We start from the raw sequence: 12,415 nt of genomic DNA, 5'->3' as shown, positions 1-12,415 counted from the left end.
AGCAAAGCTGTGCAAAACCCTCACTCCACAAGACAACCACTAGAACTTGGGACGGTATTCACTAGTGGAAACTCCCCCTCCACATCAGCTTCTACGCGTGAAATGGTGCCCATACCGGGTAGCGTAAGTCAAAAAGACACAACCCCCAAAATGATAAGCCATGAACACAATTTTAAATCCTAAATGGCTAAAACAAAACGTTATATAAAAAACGCCATTAAACCAAAAGAGTTGCAAGTTACAAAAACATACTTTCTCTACAATACAAATACATATTATGAGCTTAGAAGCCACGGACAACAAATGGCAAAACAGAAGTCTCGCAAAACTTATCATCAAGCTTTGTTTACCAGCATCAAATGACAAACAAAGCTAATTCAAAAAAAGAGCTCCACAGCATCATAACTTCATTTTTTCAGGATTTTTACAAAACAACCAAAATAGTAACATAAATATCACTTTCATTTTGGGATTCCTCAACAACCCACTTCATTTCCATCCCCTATAACCGCTCTAACCAGCCAAAAATGCTGTCTTGTGATGAAAACTGTAAATCCTGCACATACATTTCAACAATGGAGTTGCTTAACATGTGATTTTCCTCTTAAAAAATCAGTCTCTTTTCATAATATTTAGAAAAGATAGTTGACTCTTACAGCAAGGTTGAAATCTGGCGGAGTACCCAGGTCAAGATTCTCAAGATCACCAACCCCAGAACTTGCACCCACATTTGTATCAACATTAGAGCAAGATTGAAGGGCATGAATGTCAAGATTCTCTTTACAAAACAACGAGTCACCAAAATCATCTAAATCATCTAAATCAACCGCTTGTGAATCATCTTCCCAAATGGGTAACTCCAGATTCTCCTTACCTTCAGCATTAGAACATGAAGGAAGGTATTTCTGCTCATCACACAACTCTGATTCCTAATCCAAAATCAAATAAAAAACAGTCAGCATTATCTCAAAAATAAAAAATAAAAAACATTAATCACCAGAAACAAGGTCACACTAATCAACCTGTGGTGGTAATGGTGGTTGTGGTGGTGATTCAAGAACATAACCAGTGGTGACATCATCACAAGCAACAGACTTTCCAGCCCTAGGTGGATCAGGGGCACCAGTATTAGGAGTTCTTGGACTTGTTAAACTCATCCAAGCATCTGAATCTTCATGGTTTTCCTGTTTTTGTGGCTGATAAAATATCTTGGAAACAACATACTCCCCCTCTTTTTCATCTTCAACAGTTCCTAAATGGTATTGATGCATGACCCAGTTCAATTTATAAGGCTTTGAACCCCCGCCAGCTGTCCCATAAAGAACCATAATCTTCTTGCATCCAATTTGAACCCCATTTTGTATAACAGCTTTTGTCTTGCCAGTTTTATGCCAACGAACATCATTCGTTAAACCAGATTCTTTGCTAATCTTGCGACGTTTTCTTTGACCTGTTGTATATGCATTTGTGTTCCTATAAAAGAAATGAACAGAGTTTCCATCTTTTGTAGCACCTATCAGAATACAAGATAAGTAAAGTCAAAGTCAAAGTCAGGCAATGGTCTTGTCTTGTCAATGTCAATGATAAAAGATTAGTCACAAACCAGGAAGATTTTCTGGGTGTTTGCAGCATATTCCTTCATCTACATCGATTGTGGGGATGAATTCATCAATAAATTGGTGTGGCTTTTTGTTTCCTAAGCCACATTTGGCTGCAAGATGTTCTAGAAGCTCAACATCAGTGGGTTCAAATTTAACACCAAGAGGAAACCCAGGCCACTCAACTGACACCTGCAAATTGAAATGCATATGAGGTGAAGTTTTTCAGTTGTTTTTATAATATGAGAATTTGGAAGGAGTCATTCTTACATTGCTGTTATCAATCTTGTAATGGCATTGTGGGCATTCCCTGTTTGCTCCACAGTCTTTGATTTGATGGACTAAAGGAAGACCAGAAGTTTTTACTTTCCTTGCAATACTTCTACCATCAACAAGCCAACTTCTACAGTATTCAAAGGGTAGATCACATTAGTGGGAAAGAAACCTAACTTTTGTTTAAAAAGAATAATAGTACAATAACCAGTGATCATCTTTCTCTAAAGATTGTGCAAAATAGGTAATGATGAAAGACTATCAATAAAACAAGGGCCTGTGATATTACATTTTCACTTATGCTTGGTATCCGCTAATTAGATTAAGAATGCATAAAAATACCATACCTAGAAATCATTTTCCTAAGCAGTTAAGAGATCATAACCTATAAATATGCATCAAAAAATTCAAAACCCTTTATTTACAGATTGCTTGTGCCTAGTTTCCTCTTTGTTTGATATCATAAAAGGAAACCACTTCATGCATAAAGCTTAAGTTATATAAATGCATCTTATATCTTAAGAGCCGAATGATTTCATAAAGTACTCTCTTTTTTAGAAATAGAGTAACTCAATGCTCGCAAAGTAGATGTAGGCATGTAGCTGATACCCAAAGTCAAACATACACACACACCCACATTCTACATCTATTTCCATATGCTGGCTACGAACAAACTCAAATAAGAAGATAACAGTGTGCTTGAGACTTGAGTAATAAGTATTCAAGATGGATAATCACACACAGATAGATACAAACTTAGAGAACAAATCCGGGTTCAAACGAGTAAGATTCGGTCGACTAAACCCTAGAAAAAACATCCTAGATACGATCGGAAGTCCGTCTTTTAGAGCCATAAAAAAGCCCCCCAAAACGGGAAATCGGAAGGTTTCTATCATCAATGACAAAAAAAATTACTTACTTCGCCATTCTTGGAAGGTAAAATCGAGCCAAGATTGTTCAACATCAGATGGAGCTAGGGATTGAGAGATGAAGACGCCGGAGTCTTGATGTAGGTGGAAAATATACCGCAATTTCCCCCCTTCTTTCTCTACTGAACCAAGTTAAGTAGTGGAGGAGAGAGAGTGTGCGTTTGTTTGTGTAATGCGCGTGAGAGTGGATAAAGACACATACGAGCGGGAAATTGCAGATTGGATCCGTTACTAGAGGTCTGTCTACCGAGCCGCAGGTTCGGGTACACCTATCTGTTTTTTAGAACGGTGCAATTTTATTTTATTTTTCTTTTCATACAATATATATAAATATTTTTTTCTTTTATTTTAATCATTTCATTAATATAAATAGTTAATAACACCTAATAATAATCAAAATTTGGACCCAATATCTCACAGTATACTAATTGTATGAATGTTTAATAATAAAAAACTAGTACCCATGTCTACATTTTTTTATTTATGTATCTAATTAAGATCTTAATTTTTTTATATACAAAGTTATCAATTAGAAAATTTTATCTTCTCAATCGATTATATGCTCAACCACTGAATTGTTAGGCAACCTATTAAAATAATTTTTTCTTCCCAAAACTTGTTTTACAACTTTTATGTAAATTATATATAACAACTTATTTAGGACAATTCATTAAAAATATTTTATAGCTCATAACATATTTTAATAATCTAGCAAAACTAATAGAATTTTTTTTACAAAAGAGTAAACTTTTGAGAAAAAAAATGTGTTTTTAAATCTAAATTTTTATCTTTAATGTAAAAAATTTATGGATATTGTTTTTTAAAAAAATAGTTTTGTCATTCAAAAAATGTTAGCAGCACAACTTTTTGTCTTTTTAAGTAAAACTTGTATATTTTAATGAAATTTATACACAAAAAAATGTTAAACGAATCGGGAAAGTTGTGTGACAATTTTAGATAATCTTTTTACATTCGTTTTTTTCAAAATAATCAAAAGTTCATAATTTAGATTAAACATTAATATTAAATTATTGCTATTAAACATTGGACAAGTAACGGACCTTTTACCAAACCTAAATCCGAACCTAATTTTTGTCGAACACAAAGCCCAAAAATTTGATGGGAGAAAATAGGAAATGTGTTTTAATTTTTGTGGGACCGAGGAAGTCTACTTCTTCCCCAAGAAACGTACATGGAAACCTTGGACATTGCCACAAAACATAGCTCCCTTAACTTAGCCACTATGATAGCATTAGTACCTCCACTTCTATAATCTTTAAATTTAACCTACACCACATATTCAAAACAAGAAATTTTTTATACATTTTGTTCATACAAATCTTGGAATGATTGTTATATATTTTTCTCTTTTTATATATATATATATATATATATATATATATATATATATATATATATAAAGGGTATAGATGTCAATTAAATAAATTTGCAATCCACGTTTTCAATGTCTGCATACTAATAACTACATATTAAGAAACTGCAAACATATTAACGGTTAAGATGGCTAATAACCAACATCTTCATGATTCGACTATTCAATTAATCAAAAACTTGATGTATCGATATTTTATTCTGAAAAAATATTAGTGAAAGTAAAAAGATAAATATTCAAGAACATAATCTTACATCGACAACAACTGATTACCATAACTATGGAATTGGAAAATCGGGATGTTCATTAAACGATGATGATGCAGGCAAGTATTCAATGTATTATATGATTAAATTTCACATATTTATAAAGGGTATCGATGTCAATTAAAAAAAATTCAATCCGAGTGTATTTGATTTGATAACCGTTAGTTTCTTTAACTTTAATTCATCTTCCGTGAATCAAAATCAAACATTAATAGGGTGTTTTAATGCAAAAAAAAAAAAACTACATACTTATATGAATTGAATGTTCAATTAAAGAACATATTGATGAATACATACTTTGAAATTGGAATAACAGAGCGTAAAAAAATAAATTGTTCCAAAAATACAGTTTCAAATAAGTCTGATTACAATAATTCTGAATTTCTACTAACAGGAACTACATGAATCATTATGATGAATGCAAGTATTCAATGATTGTATTATTATATGATTATATATTAATGATAATAAGTTTGCATAAATTTTTTTGGCAGAAATTTTTTATGGAGATGGAGTCGACTTTTATCTTCCAACTGCTGCAAAAGAAATGCAATCATCAATTGATTTCAGCATTGATCCAACAGAATCTTTCAATATTTGTTCAAGTGATCAATCAGCAACATTAAACACAAATGATTCAGGCAGGTATTCAACCTTCATATTAAGTTATTAAATTTTCATTAGAATAACTACAAATTTCATATATAAACAGAACAAATTTATCCTGATGGAGACGATTTATATCATCCAAATGTTGCAAAAGATTTGATCAAGAAAGCATTTGTAGTAAAAGCCACAAGCTCACAATTTCTGATCAAGAACTTATTATGAAAGCTTCTACTTTAAACATTGTCAATCATGATTAAAGAAACTGCCCCATCAACCCATCCAAATTGCTTATGCCTTTGAAAAAACATCAGTAGAGAACTTTATATTATGATTTTCTTATGTAGACTTATGCTAAATTATAATCTTTGAATATATTTGTTTAATTATATAGTTTTAGTATTATATATTTGAATGTATTACATTGTTGGTTTATTATGTTACCAAATTGACATTTCTGTTACCAAAGGACAATTATGCCCTTCTATAAAAATACAAAAGGTTATCTTATCAGAACCAATTTCTGAAAAAAATACAACTTTGTATAAGAAAAGAAAAGGTTTATCATGTGTGTAGTGATGTATAAGAGATACATGGATGAAATTGTGGTACTTGGTTTCATACAATAAACGTCATCAGTTATGAACAGGCATATTATAAATACATAAATTGTATAAAAGAATAATATTTTAATAGAAATTTGAACAAACAAACTCTTTTGATTTTGAAGTGTTTAATGTCAAAGACTCAATTAATATAAAACAATTGTTTTTATTTATAATAAATTATTCAATTTCAGCAAGTGACACCAGGGATATAACATACACCACAATGAAATACACATAACGGTTGTAATAGTTTTCCAAGATAAAAGTATGATGCTGGGGCAAAATGGACCAAATTGCCCTTTTTTCCAAGTATTCTATTAACTTTATAACAAATTGACAAAAAGAAAAAAATAAACAAAAATGAATAAAAAAAGGACGATTACAACCTTTTGGCATTTTAATGGATTTATACATAAATGAAAGAAAAAAAACTGAATAATAAATGTATGATAAATATATGAAAAAAAAAATCTTAATGTTGTATGCCTTTTTGAACATAAAAGTATGATGCAGGGGCAAAATGACCAAATTGTAAATTTTTTCATGTATTTTATTAAATTTATAGCAAATTGACAAAAGTACGATTCCGCCCTTTTACAAAACTACATTGATTTTTTTTCCATTTAAAGGGATTTATACATAAATGAAAGAAAAACAATGGAAGTTTTGAAAATTCAACTTTATATAAAGAATTTCTGAAAATGTATAAATCTTGCCAAAATGCAAAAACCAATCAGAATTGGACAAAATGAAAAAAAATGAAAAAAAAAATCAACTTTGTATTAAAAAAAGAAAAAAAAAACCTTTATGTTGTAAGAGTTTTCCAACATAAAAGTACAATGCAGTGGCAAAATGGACCAAATTGCCCTTTTTACATGTATTCTATTAATTTTATATCAAATTAACAAAAAAAAAAAACAAAATAAACAAAAATTAAGAAAAAAAGTTGAAAATCATTAAAAAAAACATATTTGTATAACATAAAAGTATGATTAAAAAAAAGTGCAAATGTCCTTTTTGTCATGTAGTATTTTATTAAATTTATAGTAAATTGACGATTTCGCCCTTTTATAAAAGTACATTGCTTATTTTGCATTTAAAGGAATTTATACATAAATGAAAATAATAAAAAGTAAAATAACGAAAGCTTAATATCCTTTTTGTTGTTGGAGTTATAAAAGAATGAAAAAAAATCAACTTTGTATAACATAAAAGTATGATAAATATAAGGAAAAAAAATTATGTTGTAAGAGTTTTACAACATAAAAGTATGATAAATTCAGAAAAAAAAAAACCAAGAGTTTTACCTTAACATAAAGAAATTCAGAAAAAAAAACAAAAAAAAAATTTGAAAAAAAGTATATTGCCCTTTTTTTTCCTTGAAGTTAAGAAAAAATGAAAAAAAATACAACTCGGTATAATATAAAAGTATGGTAAATAAAGTACGATTATGCCCTTTTACAAAAGTTATCTGTTCACAAATTGCCCTTCGTATAACATAAAAGTATGATGCAAGGTCAACATGGACCAAAATGCCCTTTATGTCATGTATTCTATTAAATTGATAGCAAATTGATGATGAAGCCCTTTGAGAAAAGTATATTGCTTTTTAGGACGATTACACCCTTTTACCGTAACATAAATAATTTCTGAAAAATTCCAAAAAAAAAATGAAAAAAAGCAATGTACTTTTGTAAAAGGGCGTAATCGTCCTTTATTTATCATACATTTATGTTATACGAAATTTTATATTTTTCATTTATTTTTCTATTTTCTCATTTTTTTTTTTTTTGGTTTTTTTCAAAAAAAAATTAGTTAAGGTAAATTTATAAAAATCCCTTTAAATGCCAATGTACTTTCGTTAGTTACTATTTTTTTATATTCATTTTTGTTTTATGTTGGTCCATATTTCATTTATGTATAAATCCCTTAAAATGCAAAATAGGCAATGTACTTTTGTAAAAGGACGAAATCATCAATTTTCTATATATTTAATAGAATACATGACAAAAGGGCAATTTGGTCCATTTTGCACATTCATCACACTTTTATGTTGTAAAACTCTTACAAAGTATAATTTTTTTCGTTCTTTTATAACTCTAACGAAAAAAAGGGCAATGTACTTTTGTTATTTTGTTTTTGTTTTTTTTCATTTTTTTTTAATTTTTTCTTCAGAATTTATTTATGTTAAGGTAAAAGGGTGTAATCGTCCTAAAAAGCAATATACTTTTCTAAAAGGGCGTCATCGTCAATTTGCTATAAATTTAAAAGAAAACATGACATAAAGGTCAATTTGGTCCATTTTGACCCTGCATCATACTTTTATATTGTAAAACTCTTACACCATAAAGTTTTTTTTCATATATTTATCATAATTTTATTTTATACGAAGGACAATGTAATTTTGTTATTTTGTTTTTGTTTTTTTTCAATTTTTTTTTAGTTATTTTCAGATATTGTTTATATTAAGGTAAAAGGGCGTATTCGTCCTAAAAAGCAATTTTGTAAAAGGGTGTAATAGTCCTTTATTTATCATACTTTTATATTATACAAAGTTGTATTTTTTTCATATTTTTCTAACTTCAAGGAAAAAAAAAGGGCAAAGTATTTTTTTTCAACTTTTTTTTTGGTTTTTTTCAGAATTTCTTTATGTTAAGGTAAATTTACAAATCTTCCAATAATTTTCTTTCATTTATGTATAAATCCCTTTAAATGAAAAAAAATAAATGTTAAACAAAGCTGTATAATTTTCATTTCCTTCTAACTTCAAGGGAAAAAAGGGCAATGTACTTTTATTAGTCACTATTTTTTTTTATTCAAAAATGAATAAAAAAAAGTGATAAAAATGAAAAATATAAAACTTTGTATAACATAAATGTATGATAAATATAGGACGATTACACCCTTTTACAAAAGTACATTGCTTTTTTTGTTTTGGTTTTTTTCATAATCGTACTTTTGTCAATTTTCTATAGATTTAATAGAATAAATGAAAAAAATTCCAATTTGGTCATTTTGCCTCTGCATCATACTTTTATGTTCAAAAACGAATACAACTTTTTCCTATATTTATCATACATATTTTAAATTTTTTTAACTTTTTTTTATTCAGTTTTTTAAAATGCCAATTTGGTCATTTTGTCCCTGCATCATACTTTTATGTTCATACCTTTTTTTAATTTTTTTTAATTTTTAAAATTAAGTTTTTTTTTGTCAATTTCCTATAAAATAAATAGAATACATTGAAAAAGGGTAATTTTGTCTATTTTGCCCTTGCATTATATTTTTTATACAGAGTTGATTTTTTTTTAAATTTTTTTCTAATTCCAATAACAAAAAGTGCAAGGTACTTTAATTATTCAGTTTTTGTTTTTTTGGTTTTTTTTTCAGAATTTTTTTATGTTAAGGTAAATTTACAAAACTTTCATTCCTTTTCTTTCATTTATGTATAAATCCCTTTAAATGGAAATAAAAAAGCAATATAATTTTGAAAAAGGACGGAATCGTATTTTAGTCAATTTGCTATAAATTTAATAAAATACATGAAAAAATTACAATTTTGTCATTTTGCGTCTACATCATACATTTATGTTAAAAAACAAATACAACATGACAAATTTGCCCCTGCATTGTTTACAACAATTAAATAATAAACTACATCCTTTCATGTCCGATAACATAACATCCATTACTCAACGCAATTAGTTAACAAAAACAATATAAAAAACATGACCAAACAACCTTATTCTAACGAAATCAAATATTCAAAATAACTTAAAAAATGAACTTCTTTGAGGCATTTAATCAAACAACACATATGCATTGCAACAAAAGCATGGAAAAGATAAGAGGAATAAATTAAATGTTCATATAAACAAAAATAAACAAAAAACCTTCATTTATTAGGTAGGATGCATAACCTTTTACAACGATTTATAAATTTATTACAATAAAATAAACATAATCAAAAACAATTTCAAAGATATTAATCATTCGTGAAAACCAAACTTTTGCAAAACTTACATAACCTCTTTTCCTTTGAATTTCCACATCTAATACTAGAATGAATCTCAATTGCCTTCTTCACATCTGCTACAATAAAATAAAAAAAAGGAAAAAATCAATGAACGATTGGATTATTTACTGGTTTTTTTTTACGCTCTGTTATTCCAATTTCAAAGTATGTATTCATCAATATGTTCTTTAATTGAACATTCAATTCATATAAGTACGCAATTTTTTTGCATTAAAACACCCTATTAATGTTTGATTTTGATTCACGGAAGATGAATTAAAGTTAAACAAACTAACGGTTATCAAATCAAATACACTCGGATTGAAATTTTTTTTAATTGACATCGATACCCTTTATAAATATGTGAAATTTAATCATATAATACATTAAATACTTGCCTGCATCATCATCGATTTTTTTCCCCTTGCGAAGTACATCATCAATTATTTCTTTCTTAAGCTTCAAAGAATTACTAGAATGAATCTCAATTGCCTTCTTCACATCTGATACAATAAAAAAAAGGAGAAAATCAACGAAAGATTGGACTATTTACTGAAAGAAACGACAATTCAAAAAACAGCTACCTTCATTGATTTTTTTCCCATTGCTAAGTACATCATCACTTGAAATAACGTCATCTGCCAATTCTTCGGGATCTTTCTTAATCTTCCATGATTTACTGGAATGTATCTCAATTGAATTCTTCAAATCTGGAACAAAATAACAGGAACTACATGAATCGATTATGATGAATGCAAGTTTTCAATGATTGTATTATGATGAATATGGATACACATATGAACCTCCATCGATTTTTTTTCCTGTATAAAATCTTCAACTGCACAATCTTCATCATCTTCAATTTCAATCGGATTATCAGCACAATTCCAATTCCGATTCATGTTTCCTTCTACTTCCGTACGCAATATCTTCTTCTTTTTTTCCTTTGCAAATTAAACTTTTTTCTATTTGAACGAACATCCAATATCGCTTTAAACGCAAACATCGAAAAAAAAAACTGATGTTGATCTATTCTCGGTTCTGTCCACCGAAGGTTTACACATGAAAAACTAATTTGATCCACTACGTTGGGTAAGAAGTTACCAATTGAATTCAAAATTCAAATTGCATTATCCACGTTTACTGATGCATACAATCAAAAATATATAATTACATTCCTGCCCTTATTTTTACATTTACACCCTTTAATTATTAGAAAATAATATTAATTATCATATCCATGTGTCCAATTCTGATTGATTCTCGCATTTTCGCAAGATATATATATATTTTTGCATGAACCTATATATATATATATATATATATATATATATATATATATATATATATATATATATATATATATATATATATATATTACCAAGAAATAAAATAGGATCATTCCATTCATTTTTCTCATCCCAAAATACACAAAATTATATATATATATATATATATATATATATATATATATATATATATATATATATATATATATATATAAGGCACCATTATTGTTAACCCTACCTCACTCTTATACACCTCGTCTTCTTCCTTACCCCTTTATATTCACATACAACTCAAATCATACGTACACTAAAAATTTAAACACACATACTGAAAATCAAACACGACACAGTGAAGATTGTAACATTCCTTATTTTTCAGAACCGAAAAAAATTACGCTTTAAAAATCATAATATATTTTATTGTCGAAACTCTCAGTACATTACAATTTTTTTAGTACAGATGATTGTCTCAAAATAATAAAAATACAAAAGTACAAAAATTGTCCCTATGGTATGTATTTTTCCCGAAATTTGCTTCAAACCTCGATTTTTTAGATTGGTGATCTTTATTAGCTAATTTGTTTGTGGTTTTAGTCCCTTGGAAAATTGAAAAGACTGAAATGCCCTCCTGATACATTCTTTTTAAAATTTTTTCTATTTAATTAAATGTTTTATTAATAAATAAATATAGGACTCTCTCTCTCTCTCTCTCTCTCTCTCTCTCTCTCTCTCTCTCTCTCTCTCTCTCTCTCTCTCTCTCTCTCTCTCTCTCTCTCTCTCTCTCTCTCTCTCTCCAAACCTAACTACTCACCTTTCCCTCACCTTATTCCCCTGGTGTCATTTCCCCTTCTAAAGATATCTCTATTCATCGATAGATTCATTCTGTAAATCGGAGTCATCCTGAGGAGTTTTTCTCTGCTATCGGTAGACATAGTGGGCAGAGCATCCATTTGCTATATACACGGTGAGTTGGTGGTGGTCTGAAGCAATTACTAAATTCAAGAATCGATTACCTTACACAAAAAACGCTCGATGAGGCCCAAATACTAGAGTGTTGTCGTAATCCTCAGATTCACTGGAATCGACAACAACAACCTCTCCAAAATCCTTCGCGAACTCATAAGAATCTGCCAGCATGTAGACAGAGTAATAAAAGTACTTTGAGAACAATGAGTGCTCCACCATGGAGGCAAACATTGGTGATTGGTTCTTTCCCACCACTGATGGTTGTTGAACCTCTGTGAGCATCATCATCATCATCGATCCCACCTCGGAATACCACCCTCCTACTTGTTTCTTTGTTGCCCCAGACGTACAACACCATTGCCACCCGATAGCTTCATTGATGACCCTTTAACCACCAATTAACCACTGCTGCTACCATATCAACACCGCCTCCTTACACTGTCACCCATGTTCGCCATTATGGGTTTTGTAA

The 12,415-nt window shown here is 29.0% G+C and overlaps 1 protein-coding gene across 1 annotated transcript; it reads right to left on the bottom strand.

Annotated features, from left to right (window-relative positions):
- Positions 1-200: 200 nt before the first annotated feature.
- LOC145160567 (SUPPRESSOR OF GAMMA RESPONSE 1-like) lies at positions 201-2,958 on the bottom strand. Its single transcript, XM_079079818.1, has 6 exons — positions 2,791-2,958; positions 1,869-2,001; positions 1,604-1,790; positions 1,023-1,513; positions 657-929; positions 201-556 (listed from the first exon to the last, which is right to left on the bottom strand). The coding sequence occupies exons 1-6, from the start codon at positions 2,796-2,798 to the stop codon at positions 503-505; spliced, it is 1,146 nt and encodes a 381-aa protein (XP_078935944.1). The 5' UTR covers positions 2,799-2,958; the 3' UTR covers positions 201-502.
- Between the last annotated feature and the right edge of the window lie 9,457 nt (positions 2,959-12,415).

Source organism: Lactuca virosa, chromosome 2 (genome assembly GCF_052849685.1).
Source record: "Lactuca virosa cultivar CGN04683 chromosome 2, Lactuca_virosa_CGN04683_v6, whole genome shotgun sequence".
Lineage (NCBI taxonomy): Eukaryota > Viridiplantae > Streptophyta > Magnoliopsida > Asterales > Asteraceae > Lactuca > Lactuca virosa.
This window is presented reverse-complemented; position numbering and strand designations above follow the sequence as displayed.